This window comes from Psittacula echo (genome assembly GCF_963264785.1).
Source record: "Psittacula echo genome assembly, chromosome: 7".
Taxonomy (NCBI): Eukaryota; Metazoa; Chordata; class Aves; order Psittaciformes; family Psittacidae; genus Psittacula; species Psittacula echo.
In genome coordinates this window covers 3,422,462-3,449,685 of record NC_137740.1, presented here as the reverse complement: position 1 = coordinate 3,449,685, position 27,224 = coordinate 3,422,462, and the positions used below count along the sequence as shown (strand labels likewise).

The 27,224-nt window shown below is 40.6% G+C and overlaps 1 protein-coding gene across 4 annotated transcripts; it reads left to right on the top strand.

Annotated features, from left to right (window-relative positions):
* Positions 1 to 1,580: 1,580 nt before the first annotated feature.
* On the top strand, positions 1,581 to 26,445 carry ATG4C (autophagy related 4C cysteine peptidase). Of its 4 annotated transcripts, none has more exons than XM_080623772.1 (11): positions 1,581 to 1,663; positions 4,785 to 4,915; positions 6,219 to 6,302; positions 6,924 to 7,157; positions 10,445 to 10,775; positions 12,573 to 12,643; positions 13,895 to 14,031; positions 17,297 to 17,375; positions 18,045 to 18,121; positions 22,004 to 22,123; positions 25,202 to 26,445. In XM_080623772.1, exons 2-11 carry the CDS (start codon positions 4,840 to 4,842, stop codon positions 25,370 to 25,372), a joined length of 1,380 nt encoding a protein of 459 aa, XP_080479898.1. In that variant the 5' UTR covers positions 1,581 to 1,663; positions 4,785 to 4,839; the 3' UTR covers positions 25,373 to 26,445. The 4 variants fall into 4 exon arrangements, with proteins under 4 accessions (XP_080479898.1, XP_080479897.1, XP_080479900.1 ...); XM_080623771.1 differs by having other exon boundaries at positions 1,608 to 1,762; XM_080623774.1 differs by lacking the exon at positions 1,581 to 1,663 and adding an exon at positions 1,813 to 1,928.
* Positions 26,446 to 27,224: the final 779 nt, after the last annotated feature.

Below are 27,224 nucleotides of genomic sequence, written 5' to 3'. Positions count from 1 at the left end.
GTGGCCTGGTTTAGTGTGAGGTGTCCCTGCCTATGGCAGGGGGGTTGGAACTGGATGATCTTAAGGTCCTTTCCAACTCTTAACTGTTCTACGGTTCTATGATTCTTAAAACAGGTCATAAAATTCTGAAGGCAGGGTGCCTGTTTCCTTCTGCACTGACAGATTACCTACCATTGTGGGGCCAGAGTCTTCCATGAGTTTTGTACAAATAGCAACATGGGGTTTAGTTCTAAATCTTTATCTTTGCTTGGAATATAAAGACATATATGGTGTGCATGACACTGTGTGTGTTACCTCTCCAGTTCTGAAAAGGCACAGTAACTACTTGTGGCCATTATTCAGGGGGGTTTAAATGTGATCATGGTAGCGTTATACCTCTGCTATACAGATGCTTGCTGCTAGTCTGAAGGCTTTATAAAACAGATTAAGATTGTGATCACTAATATATAGGAACACAGAAATGAAGCGCTGTTAGCAAGGGCGTGCAGAAAGGCAGGGCAAGGATGAGAAAGGCGATCTGCTACATCCACGCTTCAAGCCAGACCTTTGAACCAAGGTGTTGTCTGCTTTGCACCTGCAATCCTCTTTGCTGACCGACCCGGCTACATAAAATATATCCATGAGACTCCATCAGATAAAATACAAGAAATATCTGTTGTATTTGCACTGAAGGTTCATGTTAGATCATGTGCTCTAATCATGTGCTGATGATAAAAAATCAAACTCGGTCTCATCCTCTTTGACCAGCAGAAGGCAGTAAAATCACCCTAATTTTCCTCATGAACCCAAACTTGCGCTGCTGAGCCCCGGGTACAGAGAATGCAGGGACATCTTTGCTAGCATGTTAAGCAGTAATGCCAGCTCCAAACACTCAGTAAATTCAAGTCACATCCTTCCCAAATCCTGCAGTTTGAGGTTTTGTTTTTAAAACCCTCAGCTCCTGATATAGCCAATGATCATTTTAAGCAGCTTAAGGCAGATTAATGAAGAACCTACTTTACAAAAGACTTTAAAAAAGGCAAAAATCCCTCAGCACATCTAGCTTAGGAGGGTGAGAGGAGACACAGCGACTCTGATGTACTTCTAGGAAAGAATTAAAGCAGGAAACTGAATAGGAGAACACTGTTGGCCTTCAAACAAACACATAGATATTCAGGCTGGAGATTTAAGTACGAATGTAGAGATTTGTGAACCATTTTGCCGCAGTGGAGTTAACAGACATAAAATTGATTCAAAAACCCAAGGAAACCCTACAACAAACCAACCAACCATTCGAAAAAAAGGCAAAACACCTCGAAACGCGGCTCCAGATACTGCGAGAGGCCGCCGCTTATGAACGGCTCAAGGCCCGACGCTGGGGCGGGCTGCCCTTCACCCGCCTTTCCGGGGGCTCGCCTCCCGCTGCGGTCGGTCCCGCCCGGGCAGCCGGCCCGCCTCAGCGCCTCTTCCTCCTCCCTCCTTCCTCTCGCCACAGGCGGTGTCTGGAAGCCGCCCTCCCGCCGGACTACAACTCCCGGCATGCCCCGCGCGGGCCCGCCGCTGGGCCCGGCCCTCTCCAGTGGCAGCACCCACCGGGAGCTGTAGTTCTGAGCGGTTCCCCACACGGTTGAAGCCCCGGGAGGCCGCTCCCCGGCCGGGCTGCGCCGCGGAGCTCAGCGGGCGGGTAAGCGGCGGCCTCGGCGCCTTCCGGGCTCCGTGTCCTTCACGGCGATGGCGCGACCCGGGGAGCGTTGACCGCCCGCCATCGGCGGCTCCGTGAGGGGTGAGCGGTTGACGCCGGTCGCGGCCGGTGGCGGGAGGCGGGGCGGGAGGGAGGGAATGCCTCAGTGGTGGCGGCCCGGAGCCGGCCGCTGCCGGGCGTCCCCGCAGGCAGCGTCTCGGGTCCAGCGCTGTGCTCCCGGCCAGCCCGATCGCGTGTGTCCCGCAGGGTGAGAAGCGCGGCGGGGCTCTCCCGCTCCCCTTCCCGGGCTGTGGTAACCCGCGGCTGTCGGCGGGCTGGGGAGTAACCGGGGCCGCTTTCAGTTCCCCATGGGAACGGTTGGGGATCCTCCTTCCCCCCCGGCCCCGCCGTCTGCGGCTGACAAAGCCCGCAGGAGTCGTCGTGAGGACACAAAGACCGGCTGTGGAGGGCAGGAGCGATAGCGAGAGAGGCGGCTGCTCCGCGGACGGCTCTTGCTCGGCTTTAAACCCTGAATGGGTGAAGTGTTCGGTCTTTGCTACGGGATGAAGAAACCCCACTGTTTTTGTTCACCTGTCCTTTACAAGTGTTATTTCTGACTGTTTTAATGTGTGTTTACAGCTGGAAAGGGGTAACTCCTTAAAAATGACCTCTTGGCGTTATGCTCCGTCAGGGACTTCTGTGTGGGTTTTGCTGGTTCAGTTTCTTTTCAGGTAGCAAGAATTACAGAAGGTCTTCATTCTTCATTAATAACAGAGTTACAATTAGACTTCATTCATCCCTTTTGCAGTGTTAGGTCGCTTCTCTGTTAATGAAAGCAGACTCTGTTGTTAGGGAGGGTTTTTTCTGTCTCTGTTAGTTCACAGCCACCTCGCTGCAATCATCTCCCCTCTGAGACTGGGTAATGGGGGCTCTGAGGGCATCGAGCTTCGTTTCTCAGTAAGAGGTGGGTGCTGCCCTCTGCGAAGTAACATCATTCTAGTAATGTACATTCTAGACAACTTCTTAAAAGAGACAACTTCAGTATAAAGCCATTAGCTTTAGGCTTAATAATGGGGTTCCTTTGTGCCTGTTGGGCTTGAAATATGTATTCCCTGTGCCTTTCTCCTGATGCTGTTCCATTAATTCCAGTGGAACTATTACTGATGGCATCTTGCAGTGATGGGAAGAGCCTGCGTTTTTCCAGTGGGATAAATGTGCCTGTTTTGTGTTAGCATTCTTCTTGGAAGTCCTTTTAACATCTTTAGCATAATGCTAGGGAAGAAATGTAACTGGATGAGAGAAAAATGCGCTGTGATGACCATTGTCTTTTAAAGGAAAATGAGCTTCTTTCTCATCTCAGTAATTTCTCCTTCAGGCCCTTTTGGAACAGGAGAGTTTGTTTCATTTCTAATTTTAGCCAGAAGGAGCTTTTACAGGTATTGGCTTTTAAGGCAGTCAGTGGCCTCTGCATAAATGACTGTTGCTGATTGATCATGTGAGAACAGACTGGACCAAACACATCTCCTGAAGAAGTTCATCTTGCCAGCTTTGCCATCTAAAGTCAGTGGTACAGTCAGCCTTTCTGTTCTTTTCCTAAAGAAAAAAGAGAGGGGAAAAGGCAGGAAATTAAAACTCAACCTTAAACTGTCTTTCTCTTCCTTTCCCTACAAAAGCCCAGCTTAACAGGAGGCTACGCACAGCAGGGATGTAGCCATGTGTTGTTTTCACTAGCCAAAAAATGCCACTCTTCCCCCATGTTTGTGAGCTTGCTTTGCCTCTTGTTCCATCAAAAAGTTGTTAACTTATTTGTTTACAGTGCAATAGCAGAAAAGCATCTAGGGATGGCTTGGGCAGTAGATTCCTGTTTTCCTGGCCCTACCTACAGATTCCAGAAACCATGCACCTGTGTGAGTATCTCCAGGTGCTGAAGATGTTGGCACCCCTGTTGCAGTGATGTACCACTATTGATCAACTCTTGATGTCCCTCAAGAGCTCCTTTTGAAACAGGAGCTCTTAATTTTTCAGCTATCTATGCAAATATTATCAAGAAAACTTGCTGTATCAACTCTTTCAAAGCAAACCATTGACAATACATGCAGTGGAGGAAGCTCTATTAATTAATAGCAAACATCCTGTTTCAAATGGTGCAGGTGGACTGCAGAGGGAGTTCTGTCCCATTTCCTTTGATTTCATAAAACAGGGGTAAAGCATATATTGTTTCTGTATTACTGCCCGTTTAGGTTGCTTTTAAGGTTAAGTCCTTCTTGTCTTGCAGTTCAGAAAGTCACTGAAAGTACATTTCCCTCCCACCACCCCACTTGGATGATTTATAAGCAGTTTTTACAAAATCAGGCTGCACTGTAGTGTTTTCTATCACTGTTTTGCAACTGTTATTGCTGTGATATTGCAGAGAGCTTTCTTATGCATTGCAAGTGATAATTAGAAGAGATGTGAAGTAAACATGGATTTTATGACAATATTCTAAACATCTTTTGAGGTTATCTCTCTAGGGCGTTAATCCTGTACAAAATTATGTCACTGTTACACGTGTTTTCAGTACTGCATGTTTTCTGCCTTGCATATGTACAACAGAACATCTTGTGCTTTGTCTTTTGGTTCCTCCAATGCCTGTAAGCTTTGGCTTAGAAAATTCTTGATTAGAAATCTGAAGCTAATGCTGTTCTTAAAACTGATATTGGTTTATAGGTGCTCCAAACCCTGGTATGGCAAAAAAAAGTGCTTATTCTACTCAGCAGAAGAGCATCTATTCCATTTAGTGAAATTCATCTTAGCTTTTCATTTCACTGCCAGTTAATTGTGTGCACTCATATGCCAGCACAGGTGATATGCTCTGCATCAGTTTGTTGTGCAATAGAGAGCTATTGGAGAACATTATATTTTATTTAGCTTTGTGTAGTGTCTTTATTGGTGTATATTTGGAATTAAATTATTTTATTACTTATTCATGGAATATGTGATTGTTTCTCAGCCCGTGGTAGTAGAGAATTCTGCAAGTTTATTACTGTTCTGGCCACATTAGGCTAAAGTACTGATGTGGGCTGGTGGTGATATTGTACCCTGTGTTCTCAGTGCCCACGAATGTGTTTCTATCTTGTTTTTACAGTAGCAGAATTGAACGTCTTACAAGACAGCGATGGCTTTGTCTCTAGCATTTGAATATGGAGGCCACAGGGACAGATGAAGTAGAAAAGATAAAATCAAAGTTTATGTCTGCATGGAACAACATGAAATACAGTAAGTGAACCAGTGTATGGGAAGATCTTGTCTCCGTTGACGTGAATGGGAGGTTCCTGTTAACATGAATGGGAGTGCGACTCAGAAACTTCACTAATATGAATAATAAAAATGCAATATGGCCCTTGAAACCATTTTTATGTTGATATTATAAATAGCTCAAGGAAATAAACTTCTTTAGCTTTTATTTTTTCCAATAAATGTTCATAATTTATTTTTAAATGACTTTTTTGAAAGCAGTAAATTATGGCAATGACACAAGTTTTGCAGAGACTTTTAAATAAGGGTCTATATGGAATCATCTGAAGCAAAGATTGGTTTTATTACTATTTTTATAAGTACTTTTCTGGAAAAAACAGGCTGATGTGTGAAGTACAAACTCCACTGAAGAGTCTGCTTCAGACACTTGAGTAACATTTTTCCACAGCTGAACATCAGTGATTTGTTCACAAGCAACCTGATTTTGAAGTGTGCCTTTTACTAGCCTGTCCTTAAACTTCATTTTTCTACCTTCCCTCTAGGGCTGAGGTTGCTCAGATTTACCACCAGCTTTCTGATAAATTTTGTTAATTCTTATAACTGAGCCTTGGAGCTGTCTGGCAAGAGCAAAAGATACTTTTCTTCTGCTTTCTTTAAGGGTACCACGTGGCTGAAGGGCAATAATAGTTATCACACCCCATATGTGATAGGAAAAGTTCAAGAAACTGTGGCTTTAGGATATTAAAGACCTTAAGATTTTGACTTAAGTGGAAAAGCTCCTCTTTGTGGACCCTGTCAAAACCTAAACGCTGAATTCTGGCTCTTTGAATTTGAATAGTATATTATACTACCCCTTTTTGTCTGAAATCTGCAGTCTAATTCTGTCATGATGTTTAATCCTATGGCAAAAGCAGCACACTGCATGCATTTTCACTGGTCATATGTGAAGCTTATTGTTTATTATTACAGGAGTTGGAAACCTCACTGAAGCAAACTATGCAGTAATGAATTCACAATAGAGACAAAGCAACTTGAGCTCAGCTTTAGCATTTTGCATCCCAACAGTTTCTGTGCAGTAGTACCATGATATTAACATTCTAACAGGCACATATGGGTAACATCATGACTTTGAAACCAGAACTTTAAGCTGTGTTTTGTAGCACCATGAAACTTCTTGTTATTTATGAAAGCAAACCCCAATATTGGTACATTTTCTCTCTATTCCCCTCAAAGAGGGTTATCTTTGGCTTAACCAGATGCTGTTAGCATTTCCTTTTTGGAATATGTCACTCACAAATCTATGTTTCTTTTGCATCTGTTTTAGGTTGGGTGTTGAAAACAAAAACTTACTTCAGTAGAAACTCTCCAGTCTTTCTGCTGGGAAAATGCTACCACTTCAAAACTGATGGTATGTACATAGCACTTAGCTCATTCAAGTCTCATTCGGCAGGAGCTCTGTGGAGATATTTGTAAGTATCTAGGAAGCCTGTCAGTAACAGTTACCACATTCAAAATGTAAATCATAGAATCATAGAATAGTTAGGGTTGGAAAGGACCTTAAGATCATCCAGTTCCAACCCCCCTGCCATGGGCAGGAACACCTCACACTAAACCAGGCCACCCAAGGCCTCATCCAACCTGGCCTTGAACACCGCCAAGGATGGAGCACTCACAACCTCCCTGGGCAACCCATTCCCATATGGAAAGCTTAGGGAGTGCTCATGTAAATGTCCACCATCACTACTAATGGAACCCATCCTAACCTGCTTTATTCAGATATATTTATTCAGTCTTGTTATTTCTGTAAATACTAGTGTTGTAATTTTCTCTCATCTTGTTTTCTCTTTTTTCAGCTGTCACGTTTCTGTTACGTTTGCCTTCCAATTTTCCTTTCTTGTATTTGAAGCAATCATTACGTTTTGCAAATTTGCCCTGTTTTTCTCATAGAATGTTTGTTTGTTCTTTCTTTTCCTTCTAATAACAGAAGTTCCGTGCTAAGTTAGAACTTAAATTATGCTCTGCCTTACAGATTCTGGTGAACTCTCTACTGATGGGTCCAATTTTGATAAAATCAACACGGAGATTTCAGGAAATGTTGAGGAGTTTCGTAAGGATTTCATTTCTAGAATCTGGCTGACTTACAGAGAGGAGTTCCCTCAGATAAAGGGGTCTGCGTTGACAACAGACTGTGGTTGGGGTTGCACACTGAGAACTGGCCAAATGCTACTGGCCCAAGGTCTTATGCTTCATTTTCTTGGTAGAGGTAAGTTATGAGGGATCTCTTTAATTTGTATGATAAGCATGGGTGGTCTGTATGTAGACCAGACCATCCAAGCTGGGTTTGATTCTGGACTCCTCATTGACAATGGAATTGTCACATTGCACCAGAGCACTGATCTGGCTCTCCTACTCTTCCATTCCTGAAAAAGGGAATACCAAAGCAAAGGAAAATACTGGCAACTCCACAGAAGCTAACTATGAAGTGAAACGCCACAGAAACTTGTGATCCTGTCGCTTGGTATTATTGTCCATGCAAGTGTCCAGTTCTCTTGAAACTTGCTCTTTTCTTGAACTCAAGATGTGGAAATGAGTTCCACAGCCCATAGCTGTGGGCTGTGGCAAAAGGGATGTTGTTTTACCACTTCTAAAGCTATGCATTCAACCTCTAGTATTAATATATTGAGTTAATAGAAGGATTCTAATCTAACTTCAATACATCATTCTTTGCGTTGAAATTTTCACGCTTTCATTTCTTCCCTTCCCCTCCATGTACTTACAGAGGAACTTCCCTTTTCCCCTTATCGTTGTCTATCTCAAAATACTCTCTTAGTCATAGCTGTTTGAAAGAAGTAGCTTTAGGAGGCTTGCAACACTTTCTGCTTTCAAAGGAAAAGAAAACACGCACACCCTCTCCATTCTTCCACGCTCAGCCATGTCCTACATAGATGCATGTTTGGTTCTCAACCACCTCTTCTTTCCATTCTCTTCTCAATCCCTTCCATAATTTACCACATTGCCCCTTTCAAACAATCAGTCATGTCCTCTGTCACCACGACTTGTCAAAATGATTTAAGATATGGGCCTGAAGCCACCCAGGCGTGTTAGTTGGAGAGAATGCAGTGTATTGTTTACTCAGCCATTTGTTGGATCCCAAGAACACTTTAGTAGAAGATGGTTCTGAAAGCCTGTTTTAATAATGCTTTGTACTTACTGTGCAAATATGATGTAAGCTGTGAACGTGGTCCCAAACCAGCTGCATCACAAAGTCTTCTTTCTTGGCAGTGTCAGGACTGAGCTGTCAGATTGGCTTATGTTCCTTTTGCTGTAGATATTGAAGTCATAAAACATTCATTATCCCTTTCAACTGACTACAAATACCAAAATATATTGAAATACTTCTGCTGAGAACACAAATCCCTTGAATATAAAACCTGATAAGAAGACTACCTGCAAGTAGGAATGTGTAATGGCTCGTTCTGAAGTAACCCCAAATAAAAAAGCCCCAAGTTTATATCTTTAAAATCCGTGGTTACAAAGAATTCCTTGCACTATCCCCCATGCATCCTAATTTGGGAAGTGATTTGGTGATTCCAGAGTGCTAGTGTTTCTGTGGTAATCCAAATGCATAGAAAAATGGAGTATGTGTGGTCTTTCAGGACTACTTTTCTCATCACCTGCTCTTCTGACAGCTGGTGAATTATCTTTTGGAAAGCTTTTTATGAGGTCTGGGTAGCTTTTGAAACATATTTAAGTGTTTACATGAAGTTTTTCATCGCTGTTTACTCTTTTCCCAGAGATGTTTTCGTTATAGTTTAATGGTATTGTTTCTATTACAAAGCAAAACTTGACTGCAGTTACTAGCTGGAATACTTGCACTTCCACTGCTATGTGGAATGTTCCAGATATTGCTGAATGATGCTGTGAATGAGTTTTTATTGTAAATACTAAGGTGCTGGTAGGTTTTACTTTGAAATGCTTGTGCTTAAACACTGAATTAAATTTGAAACTCACAGTATCATAGAATCCTGGAATGCTTTGTGTTGGAAGGGAAGTTAAATCTCATCCAGTTCCAACCCCCTGCCACAGGCAGGGACACGTTCCTCTAGAGCAGCTTGCTCCAGGCCCCATCATGCCCGGCCTTGAACACTGCCAGGGATGGGGCAGCCACAGCTTCTCTGGGCACCCTGTGCCTGCGCCTCAGCACCCTCACAGGGAAGAGCTTCCGCCTTGTCTCTAAGGAATTCCAGTGCAGGAATAGCAAGGCCTGTGATGTTGTTACACTGAGCTTACAAATGCGTCTGCCTGAGTCTGCAACATAAAAAGAACATCAGGTTTCAAGGAGGAGTGCCACTTGTGGTAAGAGGCACTGGGGAGGGGAGGTTGCCACACTATAGAAGTGTGGGTGACATGGATTGTGGCCATAACCAGCAAGACTTGGCACATGACTGGAGCCCTAAATTAGATTTTAGAATTAAAATATAGTTGCCCCTGTTTCCTCTTTGTTTCTCAGAGTTTTACATTGATTCTTCAGTGACAGTTACCAGGAGGGCTGCAGCTCTTGCTCGCTGTCACAAGAAGCCCCTCTTCCTGCAGTAATGGCAGTTTTCTGAGCCTCCAGGAGCTTACCCAAACATGGCTCACCAACAAAAGCACCTCATCTGTAGAGTTTGTTCCTTGCTTACACATGGCAGCCTTCCCCTTTCCTTCTGGGATGTTTATTATGGACCTTCAGGGTGTGTTCTACTCTTAACAATACACCCGCTGTGTGTTTCAGAGGTTTCCTCACATGCTCTGTGTTGCAAGTAGTTGTTTGAACTTGTGGGAGAGACTTTTGAGTCATCTGACAAGGAAAGCGTTGCTGTTCTCTAGACGTGCTGAGCCACCATTATGCAGGAGGAGGAATGCTGCGTGCAGGGTGCATTGTCAGAGAAGCCTTCAGCTGGAAATGCAGGCTGTAGATGCTGTGCTGAATGATATTTAAATAAGTTTGTCGTTAATCTTGGTAAAGCATTCACAGATTTAGCAAAGGAAACTTGTTATTTTTGTGCTGATCTGCTTTGTCATTTTGCCGGGAAGAGGTGTTTGTTCTTCCATGAATAATTCCTTGGGTTTGCTTATTTTCTCTTAATATCTGACAAAGCAGAAGAATTAAAAACAGCTTCTGAAACTTCTCGTTTGATGTGGATAAAGCTCTTTTTAGCTGGTACTTTTCTATGTAAGATAGTTGTAACCTGTGCCTTGTAATCAGGTACACCTTGTATATTTAACTGGCTGGGATCGTGGAATCTGACCTCTATCTCAGTCCATTTGCTAGCAATTTATGCTTTTAGGATTTCATTTCACCTATCGTTTGGGAGAAGATAAAAGCAAGTCGTACTCCACTCAAAGCCTTTGTTTACATTTTAACACTGGCATTTGCATCTCAGTATGTAAATTACATATTATTAGTCGGGAACCTGGGGGAGGAAGGAATGAAGGAATGTGCTTTGCTATTTATACCCAACAGTTAATATAAAGCCTAATATGCCTCTTAAAATTCCTTGCCTGCAGCTTGGGTCTGGCCAGATGCATTGGACATTGACAATTCAGACTCCGAATCATGGACAGCGCACACAGTGAAGAAGCTGACAGCATCATTTGAAGCATCGCTTACAGCAGAAAGGGAACCCAAGATCCTGTCAAATCATCATCGGGGAACATTAAAGAGAAACTGTGATGACAGTGAAAGGAGAAATGAAGTTTATCATAGAAAGATAATTTCTTGGTTTGGCGACTATCCACTAGCAGCTTTTGGCTTGCATCAGCTAATAGAATATGGAAAGAAGTCTGGGAAAATCGCTGGAGATTGGTATGGGCCTGCAGTTGTTGCACACATTTTAAGGTAAAATACTTTTATTTGTTGTTACACGTTACAGGAGAAGCATTTCCAAGTGTCATGAGATTACTTCAGCTTAATTGAGCATCTAACTGTTCATTATTGGCTTTGTAAAATGTCCTTATTCCTAGAGGCTTTTCAGAGGCAAGAAGGGAAATAGCAGTAGGTGCAGGATCTGAACTCTGAGCTGTTGTTCAATCTTATTTCAGGAGAGAAAACAGACATTCCTGTTTTCCTGTACTTTGGGCAGCAAAGTCCCACGTATTTCTCCCAAACCTAGGCTTTTAAGCAGAGCTGCATTTAATGAAATGTTCTAAAAACTAACCACTCTTTCAACCTTGGAACATGCATAACATTAGAGATTCCTTTTTTCTTCCACTGTAACCTGGGGGCTGTAATGTACTGATAGTGTAATGAAATGTCAGAGCTAAAATTGATGTTTTCAGCATTTCTTTGCACACATCACATTCTTGTGAACCTGTAAATGTATGGGACTATTAATATTATAATTAGCTCACAGTAAAAATAAAGGGGCTGTGACATTCAGTGTGGCTAAAAAAAAAAGTCAGAAGTCAAATTTTTCCGTATTTTGTGCCATTTCCTTGAATATTGCCTTTTGTTTTCTTTCAGTTTTCTTTATAGCCTGATGTATACTTATTTTTTTAGTGAATTCCAGTTTACCTACAAACTGAATCACTGATAAGTCATTTAAGCAGCCGAAGCCAAAGTTCATCTATTTATCTTTTTATAATGTGAATAGCTGAATTTGGTGTTTCGTATAAAAGTACATTAACCTGAAGTGAACCTGTACTGAAATAATCAGGTGTATATGTGCATACGTGCAAATGCATACAATGATGCAGGAAGTCAGTATTATTTATGTGTTTTCCTCTTATTTTTTTTTCTTATGAAAAAGTCAGAAACAGAAGAGAAGCAGTCAGAATTCTTTTTGCTTCCTTTAAATTGTGGTAGCCTCTTTACCTAATGGGAGCAGAGGGGGGGTTTGGTCCAGAATTCAACACAAACTGGCACTGCAAAGGTTTCTTTTCCTGGATCTCCCTCCTCTCTTATAGCAGTACTAACAATGTACAGCGCTTTCATAACTTGAGAACGACTGTATTAAAGGGTTCCTCAGAATATACTGGGAAATAAAGGGATAGTGACCATTTAATGCAAGCCTGTATTGAAGTCAAAGGCTCATCTTCTATTTTGAGCAATTTAATTTCTTTACAAATGTTGTCCTTGATTGATGACCATGCTTCAGACTATGGACATAGATTTGCTTTGTAGTTTTTAGCTCCATTACTCTTACTCTGTTGATAGCCTGATAACTGCAGTTGAAAGTTTTGGTGAAACCTCGCAGCTTGTTCTGTGCTAACCTTTCTATCCACAGACAAGAGATGCTAATTTGTGGCTGGTTACTTGAACTGAGGTTAACTAAAGAGATCTATCGAGTTGAAAAGAGTATTTTGGTCAGCAAATTTAGCCTTTATTATCTCAAAATACGTGACAGAAAACTGTTATAAACAGAATTATGTAGTGAATATGAATTTCATTGGAAGTTAATGTGATGCTTTGGGCTTTTTTTGTGGTTTTCATTGTTTCTCCTAAACAGTCAAATGGTTTAGACTTTGCTTAGGAAAAACATGTTGTCATATAGACTGGATTCCACAAAAAACCCACCCAAAATCCCCAACAACAGTGAAACTCAACCTGTTTCTAAAGATCAACTGATTTCTGTTCATTCATTGTTAATTTCTTTAAAGTCAGAGATTAATTAAATAGCTTTGTGTTTGTACTTAGAAAAGCTGTTGAAGAAGCAAGAGACCCTGAGCTACAAGGAGTAACAGTCTATGTTGCTCAGGACTGTACAGGTAAATGTTGTGATTGGGTAGAGTTCTGCAAACATTTTAGATGGTTTTTTATGCCTTTCAGTAAGCACTTAACAACAGACCTCTAAAGCAGACAAATCAACTCAAAAATGCATCCACATAGTTGAAGTTACATAGACAAAGGGGTTCTTGATATATGCAGATGTTTGTTCTCTTTGAGAATCAGATACCACAGCTTGAAAGCTTTGTACATCCCTTTTTTGTGTCTTACAGTGGAATTCCAAATCCTGCAAAATAATTTATCTTGACAATCTGCCTTTTATCACTTTTAATTTTCTATTTAAATCGGTTGATAATCTGTTTTGTACTTGCTTCAATGTTGTTTTAGCAATAAGCTAGTTACAACTTCCATATCTTACTAAAATAAACCCTCAGAACCCAACCAAACAAGTGGAAAATACTTCAGTTAGATTTGTTAGCCTCATTTTGTCTTTTGCATCACGTGATTCTGGTTTGCCTCTGCTCTGAAGGAGCAGAAAATGATGACAAGATAAACAATGTGTGGTGGAACTCTACACTAATGACTAAATCTAAGCACAATGTATTCCTTCAATAACCATATTTAACTGCTAGAAACCTTAGTTATGTCACAGCTGATCGGGGGATAGGACAGATGAGACTGTCCCTGGGGAATCAATGAGACTGGTTTTAAAGAGACACTCTTTAGTCATATACTGCAAACCAGTTTCACCTGATTTGCAGTGACAGCAGAAACTTAAACTTCTATTAACTTTTCACTTCTTTGTTCTGATGATGATTTTCACATCTCGGTTTGGAGGGAGTAAGCAGTAATAGTACATGATTCTTTTTCAGTCATTTTCAACGGCTGCCTTGTGTTAACTTTATGCAGTGAACTTGAGTATTTATTAAAATCAATTACTGCCTTTTAACATGCAGATGTTTCTGTTAATTGTAGGCTTTCAAATGTTAAATTACTCCTTTTAGAAGAAGTTTAATTGAAGTGAATAAATATTTATTGGCTTCCTCCTGACATCCTCCTTCTGCATTTCCTTGGCTATGTATGTTGCCACAGCAGCAGCAGATTACCAGTCTACAAAATACTGCTGAAAATAAGGAGGCTTAACACTGGTTTTAATCAGAGTCACTCAGGACAGTAAGATGTTGATGGACTGCAGGTTTAGTTTGTCAGACTAAGTGCTGACTTGTTGTAGGTGTGTCTTTGTCAAAGCAGTTGTGTTTTAAGTATTAATATTTCCATGTGTCTCCTTTCAGTCTACAGTTCAGACGTTATTGACAGACAGTGTTCTCTTATGGACTCTGGAAAAGCAGACACAAAAGCTGTAATTATATTAGTTCCTGTGAGGCTTGGTGGAGAGAGAACAAACCTGGACTACTTAGAGTTTGTAAAGGTATGAAATGAGAGTTCAATCATTTTTCGAAGAGTAGCACGAGGTGAGATGAAAAGCAACTTCATGATGGTAATCTTCTACCTATTAAACGTGTGGTGGTGGTTTCACAGTTGAAGGTTGTAAAGTTTGACTTTACAGATTTTAAAATTCCCTATTACAAGATCAGACATAATTGCAGAGCACATGATGTCCCTTGGCGAAGCAGTGATAACTGTCCTACTCCTGAAGCAGCTACCTGAGAAGACGTTAATGCACTGACTTAAATTACAAGGGGTAATTTAATATAGCGCCACTCTAATGGCATATGTAACTAAGTATCAGTCAACATTTAAAAATACAAATATACCAAATTCCTGCTTCTGTTTCTCATTTTATTAAATGTCAAGTGGTTTAAGGTTCTTGCTTGTCAATTCCTCCCATTTTCTTTTGTCGTTTTCTTTCCCTTAAGAAAGGGGATAGCATTTTTTTTTCTATCTTTACTCCCTACCTCAAGTATTTTGTCACAATCTGGACGTAAGGGTGACTGTTTCTAGGGACAGTGATGCAGGGGCAGCAAGCAGTTACCACAAATAAAAATGAACTGGAAGAAAGTGAACCTCAAGGAGAAAGCGGAGAGGGGGACGGTCTGTGCTGTCCTTCTCATCAGAGGTTCTGCATATGGTGCTAACACCGGAAGATCTCCTCTAATCCTACCTCTTGAGCTCAAGGACACTTCTCTTAGGGAAGGGATTGTTCTCTTAGCCCTGCTGCTCTACCATTTTATGTGCTGCTGTTTAAGTCCTTTAAATTCTTGGTTTCATTTTTAAAATGCCACAGGGTAGCAGCATGAACAAAATCTGAGAGTCTGATGATGTCTGTTTCTGTCTAATGACTGTCTCAGATTCCCTCTAAGATTCATGAAAAACATTTGGGTTTTAATGGCATTGGGGAGATGAAGTGGTGAAGCTTTTTATTTAAGTGATGAACTATTAAACTGTGTTTCTTTCCTGATTCCTTATATTTTCGGACAGTTGGTCTTGGAAAACTTCTTGTCTGATGAATTCTGACACATTAAGATAAGTCTGTGGTCTCAGACATGACCTGCAACCACCTTACTTTCAGTGTTAACTGCAAAGAAGCCCTTGAATCGGTCAGGTCCAGGAAAACGCATAGTACCTTCAGTTGTGAACTAGCAGTTCTATTATTGATAAGTATCTGTGGCTAGTTTTAGTTTCACCCTGCAGAGGCTTTCTCACTTTACTCTCAAAGCCACACATTTGCCAGAGCACAACACATTTGTGTGGCACTGGGGTTCATAGCACAGTCACAGTATCCTGGCTTTTGTATCACAACTGGCTTTTCCAGGGTGATTCCTGCTGCTCATTTACCAAGCCTGGTAGTGCCTTTTGCAGTCTGGGAATGAGGTTGTGATAAGAGGGCTTTCAATTGCATGTATTTGTCACTCCAATCTCTATCTTGACTGTTCATAAGAAGTGACTTGAATTTCTTGGGGTCTGGATTTAAGTTAAAAATGCAGATTTGAGAATGTAGTATGAAGAGGTAATTTTTACAAAGGATTTTATATTTATGGCTGAAAATGGATAAATTTTTTATAATTCACTTTTACAAGAAACTTCCCATAGATTAAACAGTTATTCATTACTCCGAGTAGCTTTGCTCCCTTTCTGTTTCACCGGCAGAGGATGTATCCTCAGCTCTTTGAGCCTCTGATCTGCCTGGATGTTCTGTAACTCTCAGTCGTTGAGGAGCACTTGCTGAAAAACCCTTCTCATTCCTATTTTGATTAAGCAGCACCTTCTGTTAACCTGCCTAAACCATGTTAAAGTTGACTATGTTGGCATTTGACGTGAGGAGTACAGTAGTTTGTGTTATGTTACGTTGTCATTGTCTAAGCAGAGAAAATTTTATCTCAAGAAGGTTTGGTCTGATGAGTGCAGGAAATATCAATCATTTTGTTGAGAGAAATTGTCCCTACTTATGATAATGTAATGGTTATGCTTTTAATGGTTGATCTCTTAGAGGAGAGGATATAGATATGACTGCCAGCTAATGCAGATTTCACTTTAGCTCAACTGATAATCTTCTGGCTTGCTGTCCCAGGTTGGGCCAGCATCCAAGTTTTTGGACCCAACACTTGTCAAGTGCCACAAGAAAACCACTGTGATTTATGGACATTTAAAGGCTGTTCAGTTTTCAGACTATTTAATGGTCTTGGGCTGCAGTTGCATTAGAACAGTTGGGCTTAGCTTTCCAAAGTGTTCAGTGTTGGCAAAAGCCAGCTCCCACTGGAGCTGATGGGATAACTAATAGAGAACTCTGTTAAGCCAAGAGTGAATGGTCACAAGAACAGGAATTTCAGTCAGTTAAACTACTGAAATGTTCTTACCTTGACAGGATTAGGTGTATACGGGTAACTCCTCCCCAGCAATAGAAGGTATAGCCATAAAATCAGCATTTTCTAATGTAGTAAGTCTGCTAGGTTTCTGTGCCAGCACAGACCCGTGGGTTACAGAAACCAACTCTCCTAAACCTGGATGAACAGAACGACACTGGCAGCACTAGTGGCTCCTAGCGTTGCTGTGGGTGGAGGAGTATGTTGTTACACCCCAGACTGAAAAGATTCCTGTATTTCACCCCATGTCCCTCTTTAAATCCTGTTAGGTGTATTTGTAATACCTCTTTCTCAAAGTCTCTACTTATTGATGGTTCTGATTCCTCCACCCTCAGAGTCAACATCCAGTGAGATTTATGGGGCTTGTCTGTTGCATCTCCTCCCATACTTTGGGCTGTTGTTCTTAGAGCTGTATCTTGTAATTACTCTTGCTTCAACTGGTATTTCTCCCTGTGATGTCAAAGTTCATACTCTAGATAGACTCCTGCATTTGAATGCAGGAGAAGAGACCCCCAGAGCCACGGAATGTAAACGTATGTGAACTCAGTAAATCCGAGTGCTTGATACCTTTTGACTAAGCAACCTGGGCTCAATATTTGTAACAGTATGTTTTGTCTCCTCCCCAAAAATGACGCTGCCAATTCCCTCAGTATATGGGCACCTCATGAAAAGGGAGGTCTTTCTCTGGACTATCTGGTGGTATTTTCTCTTTGGTCAATTTAAAATTGAGTGAAGCCCCAGTAAGTCAAATCGCTCCTTATAAAGAAAAAAAGCTGTTTGTCTAAAACCAGTAAAGAAACCGTAAAGGTTTTAATTGAGTTTTATATTTACTCTGTTTAGCACTCTCCTAATTGTTTAATATTGCTGTTGTAGGGAATTTTAAGCCTGGAGTATTGTGTTGGTATTATTGGTGGCAAACCCAAGCAGTCATATTACTTTGCTGGATTTCAAGGTGAGTGTTTTAATCTGTTATGTCTTTTCAGTATTTTTCTTTCCGAGTTAGGGAGTTAATATTGAACCAGTGGGAAATAGCATGATTAAAATAGCAAAATGAGTACCTTATTAATTCATCATATCTAGCCAAGTCCAGTCATTTGTCATTTACCCCATATAGTAATTGGATTCTGTAAAATGTACATTTAATTTCCCTTGTTGCATAAACAAGGCATAATTTATCTGTTTCACCAAACCTGAGGACCATTTGCTGTTCCTGTCTGGCAGCTCTTATTTACATATTTACTTTTTAGTAGTTCGAGTGCTGTTAGTTGATGCTTAAATGACAAGCAATATATTCTTCCTGTCAGGATGAAGTAGCACGCTACATTTTTCATATGCAAACTCCAGAATATAATTGTGTGTTTGTAAAAGTAATTTTATCACCCAAAATTAAATGACAGGCTCATCACTTTATAAAAATTCTGCTTATACAAGCATATTTGATTATGCAAAAGTTAATCTGTCCTGCAAAACCCTATGCTTCAGTCAATGAATAGCAGCCTGGCAAGCAGTTACTTGCTGGGTTGCTCTTTTTTTTTCAGCTGTTCTGCATAGAAATTGGATTGTAAGCAGTGTAATAATAAGGTGTTTTTTGAATTACTTGTCTTCTGTTTTGTCCTTGTAGATGACAGTTTGATTTACATGGATCCTCATTACTGCCAATCTTTTGTAGATGTCAGCATAAAGGATTTCCCTCTTGAGGTAGTATGGATATAGAGCTGGCACTGTTTTCTTCCCATATGAATCAAACACTAATTATTTAGAGATGTACTAGCTGGCTGCATCTTTATGGTTTTACAGTTACGTGTTATTTATCAAAGTCCTGCCCTTCTTTATAGGTCTATAATCAACAAAAATGACCAGAGGTTAAAAACTCAATATGGGGGTTTAATTTTTACTGCATTAATCTTTGTCCGTTTCTTTATAATGGTAAGAAAACCTCAACCACAGATCATTGCTTCATTTAAGTAATCTTCCATTAAAGAAAACAGACAATCTTTGGAGCTCTTAAACCTGAGTTAATTGGATTGGTTTTGTTAGTTTGCCTTTTGGTAGTGTCTGGTTTATTTTAAATTCAAGTTGCAGGCAACATCATGGAGAGAATTACTGTATTAGTTAATAGTGAAGAGCCTGTTGTCAGTTTGGAACCAGAGTTCCTATAGCTTTACCTGCCACTTCTTCTTTATCCAGGAACTGGATATTACATATATATGATTATTATATTTCTATACTGGAGTAGGTGGTTGTCATTTTAAATGTAGCTTTTGCTCCTAACAACTTTTCATGTCATTTTTCTAGCTTCCTACAAGGCTTATCAGTGAGGTTTGTGGTTGTGTGTAGATGAGTTTTACTCAAGTCCTCTGAACTGTTTAATGAGTTTTAGTACTAGAAACTGGCTGGTCTGATGCTGTGGGTGCTGTGTTTGTTCTTTCTTCCTCTCCCCAACAGCTTTGTTGGCTACGAGTTACTGGGCTCACCTAGAGGTAGTGAATGCATGAATGTATCTTTTTAGGCTATGTCTGGGTCTTAAAAATCATGCTTGTTTGGCAGGGGGGGTGTTCACCTTTTCTTTAACCTCTTGCCAAGTAACTTGCTTTGAAAATAGAGCTAAAGGAGGTGATTGAAGAACTTGTATATCAAGTATCATGGGAAAACATCAGTTGCAGAAGTGTTCAATAGCCTCAGTACTCACAGTAAACATGCTTGGTGCCATCCATACAGACTTCTGGATCTTGCATCCAGCCTCAACCCTCTTTGGAGCAACTTTTCATTCAGTGTCGAAACACTGTCAGCTGCATCCACTGCTTAGGACAGCATCAGCTGCTCTAGAACAGCGTCGGTTATTTGTAGTGGTTCATCATGCCCTCTGTTATGTGAAGTACCTCCTACACATGGAAACACTGCTTCAGAACCAACATACTGCATTCACATAAACTGAGAACAGGGAACTGCCGTGGTCCTGTCGTCACCATGAAAGGAAAGATCTGTTAACAAACATTGATCACAATACCTTGATCAAAATACCATCGAGCAATATTTAGGAGAAGAACTTGCATACATCAGAGGACTTGCACAAGGCTCATGTCAAACCCTAGGGCTGGCTTAAAGCAGACACTACATATTTTTCAGTATTAATGCTTTACAAGATGCTTTAATTAGCATGACATGTAATACAGAAGTGCAAGGTTCTCTAGGAAATAAGATGGTTCTGAAATAAAAAGGGAACATGGCAGCACAACGTATTAGAAATATCTTAGACAGGAACTTTCCTTATTTAGAGATGCCTTTAGATTTACCCCGTTGAGATATTTGGAAGAAGAGTTGGTGAGTCCCAGCTCTACCTATTTGTATTGCGGCAGCAGCCAGGGATTATAACCAAGATCTTTGCTCCTTTATGCTAATAACTGTAGTAAAATACAGTGCCTTCTCTGGGCATTTTACAGTTTAATTGGGTAAAGCAGACAAAAGATGGGAAAAGCACAAAGAACCAGAGGTGAAGTGACTTCCTTAAAGTCACCCCATAGCACAGTGGCCAAACTACAAACAATACACATCTTTCTGGTTTCTGTTCCCATGACTAATTCTCCAGCTTGTGCTGCAGATGCATCAATATGAATGTCCAAATAATAATCATGGTTTAAAATGTATTTTGAAGGTCTATGAGCTGCCAGCCTGGCTTGATCCCATCCTAATGCTTTTCTGCAGACAGAAAATATATTGCAATTTAATGCTTAGTGCATTTAATAGTATTATATCTTTGTCCAGAAATGTCAAAAGTAAACAGAAATTGCTTTCTTAGTGTGGATAGTTGCTTGTTAGATTTATCTGTAGGGAGTATTTTCCAAATTGACAAATTGTCCAGAATAAGTTGGAAATCAATCCACTCTGTATTGGCTTCCAGAATCCATTTGTTTGGAGGAGCGAAGAGAAAATAAAAGCCTACCCTCTTCTTTGTTGAACAGTGATTTGTGCAGCGTGAGGAGTATTGCCCTCAACAGTCCAGCACAACTGTGCTGTTGCTGAAATGGGATCTGGAAGGCAGGGTCTGATTTATGTGTTTGACACAGGAATGAATATTCAAAATACAGTTTATGCATGTGAAAAGAGGATTAAGAGAGAAAACAGTGACTGAAACCAATCGTATATAAATAGTGCTTCTTATCTTTGCTTCTATTATTTTTTAGCAGAGGTTTAACAGAAATACGTCTCAGGTTTGTAATCGCAAGTAAAGAACCATATATTTCAATATGTACAACTATTACACTGGCAGGCTCAGGTTGGTAACTAGTGCTGTTGTCTTTTGTAGATTGACTTTCCTGATTGGGGTGTAGGGAGATAAAATGAGTTTCTAGCACACAAACTGCTTGTTGTTTGCTGTTGCTATAGTCAAATGAGATTGTAACCATTGTTAATCCTTCGTAGAAGGAACACAGTGTTGGAAAGAAATCTGCATTGCTGTGTCCTGGTGTTGCTGTCCTGGTCCTGTGCTGAGCTAGGAGATGCCTGAGCTGAGCATAGCTTATGTATCAGTGTGGAACGAAACAGCACGGAATATTCACTGGCGAATATTGATCACTCGGGGAAGTTCAGGAAAATGAGATCTGTTGCAGTGTGGTGCAGATGTGATGTGTTAGTGGTTGTTACTGAGCTGCTGCAGCAGGATTGCTGGGGTTCGATAGAGGCAGGATGATGGGGTAGTCCTGTGTGTTAGGAGCAGAATAAAAAGGACTCATGGCTTTGGAGAGACAGGCAGCAGTGACTAAATAATGTCAGGCATTCGGCAGCGAGCTTTACCAAAACTACAGTTCCTGTCATAACCACACAGAGAATCAGGGCAGTCAGCATATACTTACCTTTTCTGTCATAAACTGTGAAGGAGGAGTGTGGGGAAGAGGGTTTTGTATTGGTTTTGTTTTCCTTATGGCATGGCTGCTGATAGGATCAGTTCACAGCACTGTCAGAGCATCATCTGTCATGAAAAGAGATTTCACATTAAGAAAACAACATTTATAAAGCAGGGCATGTTGTTTGCTTTATTCCCTACTAGTGGATTATTGTAATGTAGTTTTTGCTTTCCTGGGGTTTGTGGTAGTTTTAACCCATGTTATTTCCTAGAGGATAACACATGAGGTTGGTTTATTCCATTATGTCTCTTTCACAGAGGCAGGGGGAGGGAAAGGGGCAATGGGCGGTGGTAGTAAAGCAGTAAGATAGTGCAAAAGCTGTTACAAATTCAATTTGCAGAGAGCATTCTCCTCCTCTGCCTTGGGAATATTCATAAAGTGCCGCTCGGAGCCACAGACCTTTGACAGATTCAAACTAACGTGATGGTGCGTGCAAGTTTGGGGAATGCAGCATAAACAGCAGGAGGCTTTATACGTGCGGAGAGGAGTGGAATTACTTCAGCGTTTGGGGGTGGTGGTGATGGGAGAAATGACTTCTAAAGTGTGTGCTGGGTTTTAACTCAGGTGATACAGGGGGTTGTATGTTAAGGGTGTTGGTGGAAAACAAAGTAAATGCGTTGGGCTGAACCATTCTCAACTTAACTGTGTCTTTTATGTGTGTTAATGTTGAAACTCGCAGTCATTCCACTGTCCTTCTCCCAAAAAGATGTCTTTCAAAAAGATGGATCCAAGCTGCACGATAGGATTTTACTGTAGAACTGTGCAGGACTTTGAGAAGGCTTCTGAAGAGATAACGAAGGTAAGTGTGGAAGTGACCGACTGCATTGCATTCCTCAGCCACAACGGCGTGTGTGGGTTGTGTGTGGATAAGGGGAGAGAAGCGGCGTCTCCCTTTTAAATAGGCGTAATTCTTGATGTTTATTCCTGCTTTTATGCTCCTGAGAAACCCGGCTTCTTTTTCATCTCCTCCGATGTTACCTCGGTTGTGTTGCGAAAGGCTGTGCAGGAATCGCGACAGGGCAGCCCACGAGGTGGCACTCTTGAAATGGGAATATTCCCGCAGCCAGCGTTCCTGCTGAGCCGGGGGGGCCGGGAGAGGCAGGCAGCCCCTCGGGAGGGACGGGCTGGGGTTTTGAATGGAAGCGTTTGATCAAGCCCAAATTGTGGATTATTTCCTGTTAGCGTAAGTGCTTTTTGTGATGCTTTTTAAGTGTAAAGCAGTGGGTTTACGATATGCTAGTGCTGGTTTGAAGACTGTGGAGCAGGTATCACTCAGCAGATCTGATTGTGTCCTTCCACTTCAAAAACACTGCTATAGTGGTTTTGAAATGGTATAGCTCATTTAGCTCCAAATGTGACTGACTTGTTCCCCTTGATGATTGCAGTATGTTGAGTGTATGAAAAACAGCATTAATAGGTTGTTTGAGCTGTGGTAACAAGTAGCTGTGTTTTGGTGATTTAAAGGAACAGTCTATGAAAGGATGCAGCAGCAGCAGGAGATGGTCACAATATTAATATCCTGACCACAGCAGTTGTCACAACAAACACAAAGGCTTAATGTTGGTGCAGCATTTGGAATGTCCTGTTAAGTGGTATTAGAATTCTAGCCAAAAAGGCATTTTTAAACATAATACTGTTTGTAATCTTCAGTAGATATTGATGGATGCTGAAGTTTTCTTTGATTCTTGTGCAGAGAGGTAGGAAATAGATTTTAAAAAGCAGAAGTTCCGAAGCAATGACTATATGGGAAGTTTAAATAGTGAAGTTACTATTCTTCCATGTTTTCCTGTTCTGTCATGGATAAGAAAGCATATAATAATATTAGGTAAAAAATACTCTGAATTACAAAATCAGTTGCATTGGCACTTCTCTTTTTCTTTCCCTTCTTTCTTTTCTTTCAAGTTTGGGACTGAGCACATTTCTTTTTGTGAGCATGTGTTGTGAAAATACTCATGGCTGATCTGAATCTCTTCTCCTGTTATTTTACATAGAAGTTCTTTCATATTAGTGACATTATTTTATAGAAATATATTTTGGGCACAGTAAGCTTGAAAATAGAGGAGAGTTTGGATACAAATGCAATGTGAGAACCATGCCGTGATTTTTCAATCCTTTCTTTCACATCCTTTGGTTTTTTTCCTGCTCTTCTGTTATTTGTCCCTATGTTTGCAATTTGAGTGTGATAACTCTTGAATTGTCAAGGACAGCATACTCCCAGTGTGCCCTGGGTAGGCTAGACTCAAAAATTGAGGCTCTTGCTGCTTTTGTTTCCCTATCAAAACCCATCACAGCAAATAAATAATCCACTGGGGCTACACCTGCATTTGCCTGTTTGTAGTCCAGGCTCTCTGCAGAAATGGGAAGTTCTCTGCAGAATTGGACTGTTTGAGTGTTGAATTTGGATGGAGTTCGGCACAAAGAATTAATTGTTGCAACCACAACAGTGGCAGACTGAGTCTAACACTAAAACACTCAAATAGATTGATGCTTATCAATAAACTGTCTGTAGAAATCATCGCAGAAGTCGCTAAAGAACTTGCAAGTTCTGATGAACTGAGATGTGGCTTGGTAATAATTAGAGTAATCTCAACCGAGTTCCCCTTGACTCTAGTTTAGGCCTTTTCCTGTCTGTCCAGCTCATGTTGTGTCTTTCCTAGTACATTGAGGTGTTGCATGTACCTGTAGAGAAGGAAGGTTCAGGGAGAGTTAAACCTGGACAATGACAGTGGAGCTGCAGGTGTATTTCTGTTCTGCTTTGGCGGGATCGTCTCTAGGATGAGTTTTCTGTAGCTAACTTGCAGTGAGGAGCTGGCCTAAGTGCACCCATCCACTTCAGCCACCAGCACACAGCATCCATGTGGCCATCAGTTTCTGTTCCTGCTAAGCCAGCTTGTATTCCACCCCTAGAGATTGTAAGGGTTGGCATCCAACTGTCTGATTTCTTAAGAAACAAAGTATTTGTACAGCCTACAAACTTTTTTCTTCTTAATGCTCATCTCTTACTCTTCTTTTGCTTATCACTGTGTGCATCTCTCCTGTATCTCCATGCTCTTTCACTAAGGTTTCACATTACAGTAGCCAAATGCAGTTAAAATAGACAAGAATAAAGTGGGACATTTCAGACCACAGTAAAAATCAAGGATTTTACTGTGTGATTGATTTATTATTTTTTAAAGATTCCCCTCAGCCCCTGTCTTTTGTTTCTAACATTGTTCTTAAATTTAGGGGTTTTTTACTGGTTTAGATGAATTGTTCTCATGAAATCATGTTTAGTGATTTTAGTTCTGCACACTGCATACCTCGAGGCTAATGTAGTTCTGTGTCAGTGCATCAATGTGCAGGGGTTTTAGAGCAAGTAAGAAATTACATTTAAAAAGTAAAAATCAGTGAACATTTAAGTGTCCAAAAGAGCCTGAAAGGCTGAAATGTCTTTTAGTATTAGGTGGATTTTTACTGCTATTAAAGTTATTTTGCTGATCTGGTTTAGTATTTGTCATTGCCCACCACCCACTCTCTACATGCTCAGTTTTATAAAGCTATAAATATAGATTTATATCTATATATCTATCTGTATCTATAGATGTAGATTTTTGGCAGATTGGTACTGTCATCAGTCTGCTTATAGCCATGTGCTCTTGATTGGCTTATTTCCATTGGTGTAAGTGTTGAAACTGTTAATAAAAGCATAGATTATTGTACGTGCTGATTCAACAATAAAAACATCTCCCTGAGATGCAGAATTAGTGCAGCTGGTGCACTGCTTCTGTTTTAATATGATTATAATAAAAACTGTAAAATGCCATCATCAGATCAATAGCAGTACTTACTGTGGTTTTTCATTCCCAATTAACGTTTTATCTGGTGTTTTACATTGTAGATGCTGAAATCTTCATCTAAGGAGAAATATCCCTTGTTTACTTTTGTAAAGGGTCATTCGAAAGACTATGACTTTGCTTCCAGTCCGCTCCATGAAGAAAAACACCTTTTCCCTGAGGATGAAAAGAAAAGATTAAAAAGATTCAGCACAGAGGAGTTTGTCTTGCTTTAAGGACGTTTTACACAAGATTATTGGCAGCTGTCCTGGAGAGCACTTGCTTTTTAGGAAACCCCAGATGTTTGTGTCCTCCTTCCCCAGAAAGGCAAGCGTGTGCTGAAATGGGTCTATTTTCATAGAGATGAGAATGTTTTATATGTTAATAGTCTTTAAAATGCCATTTATAAATGCACTTACTAATTATTTTTGTTCACTACTAGTTGGATGAGTTTAATGTCACGTTGTGCTAGTGAAAGATAGAGGCCAGAGTGTGCTGAAAGGTGCCTACAGACAGCCTGGTCTTGCCCCTCTTAAAAAGCTTGGCCAGTCCCCACAGCCCAGCTTGTGACCCTGATGTTGTGTCAGCCCAGGACACATTCCAGGCAGAGGCTGCTGGATTCGTGGGGGTTTTATGTCATGGATGTGTATCCATAGGTTTTGAGACCCCGTCATTTCTGTTTGTAAGGGAAGTTTGAGCTCTGTATCCATGTGGGAAGGGGAAAACTCTAATCTGTCTTGCTAAGCCCAAATAATAGTTAATGCTGTAATCGTGATGCACATCCCGAGCAGCACAGTGGGAGAGGTAAGTTTGATCTATCAGTAGTAATTGTCAGTTGCAATCCTGATATAATTATATAGGCTGAATTGTGAGTTAAGATACTATTTAGCAGTATGATTTTATAATGGTTTCTCATTAAGCTTGCTTTGGAGCCTTAATATGAGGAGTGAAGATAAAGTATTACCTTTCCCCACCATTTTTAAAGGTTATACTATTAATATTAACTGCACCCAATCAAAGCAGCTAAAGACAATTATTAGAAGAGTATTTGTTTCTTGTTTCAACTACTGTAACGTTGAGGTTTCTCTCCTGTTCGTGCAGCTTTTAAATCAAAGCAAATGGGGGAGTGGATGTTAAAATTCTGGGCTGTTATTCTTGGTTTTCTTTCTCTTTGGCTCTGTGTTATTGCTGTACAAATGATTCCTTGATGTTGTGTGTTCTCAGATTGCAACCCAATGTACCTGCATAGTTTCATGTTTTAACAAAGTAAATGCAATATTTAAAATACCTATTAACACTGCTTGGAAAAATAAAGAAGGTGTGAAAACATGAAATGCATGTGCCTTTTATATTAATATTAGATCCTCTAAGAATGAATATAATCCTGCATCTAAACCAATATTGTAAGGTGTAAATACTCTGTTTATTTGCAATAAAGGCAGGTTTTATTGTTGTGTTGTAAACCAAATGTTAACCTATTCTAAGTGCTGTTCAGGCACAGGAGACACAAATGTTGCTGATCCAAATAATAAGCATCACATGGATTCATTGAAGCACCTTTTTTCCCCTTTTATGAGAAAGAAGTGCCTAATAGATGGATTTGAGGCAGAACCAAGACCTAGTCTGTGTATGTGTCAGGGCTATAGGGTGTGTTAGCATGTGTTAATTTGAGTTAATATTCCAAAAAGCCAAAATGAGATTGTGTTTGCTTGTTTTCAGGAGACAAAACCCCAACCCACACATCATTTGTCTAAATTAGTAACCTGTTCACTGTTGAATCCTGCTCATAGTTGACGTAATACTACTTGTCGATGCTGCGTGTGAGGATGTTTGCCTTGATCTTCCTTAATATTTTTCATTAATAGCCCAGAAGAGGGAGTAAACAACGTATTTATGGAATTCAGATGTCAAAATGAGGAGAATTGTGAATGTCAGTGAGAGCTGGAAAATAGAAGGCTCCTGTGTAGTGAAGCACAAGTTAATGTAGCTCTAGCAAAAATAATGCCAAACTGTTGAGTGGTTCCTTTGGGTAACAGTGGGCAGGAAATTAGACATGAAGTTGTACTTTGCTTTCCCATTTACACACAA

What these genes read in the sequence shown, in the direction of transcription:
- ATG4C (XM_080623772.1), top strand. Translation starts at nt 4,840, where the DNA reads ATGGAGGCCACAGGGACAGATGAAGTAGAAAAGATAAAATCAAAGTTT. An exon ending in CTACCACTTCAAAACTGATG is followed by an intron (nt 6,303 to 6,923) that starts GTATGTACATAG and finishes TCTGCCTTACAG; the next exon opens with ATTCTGGTGAACTCTCTACT. An exon ending in ACTACTTAGAGTTTGTAAAG is followed by an intron (nt 14,032 to 17,296) that starts GTATGAAATGAG and finishes TTGCTGTTGTAG; the next exon opens with GGAATTTTAAGCCTGGAGTA.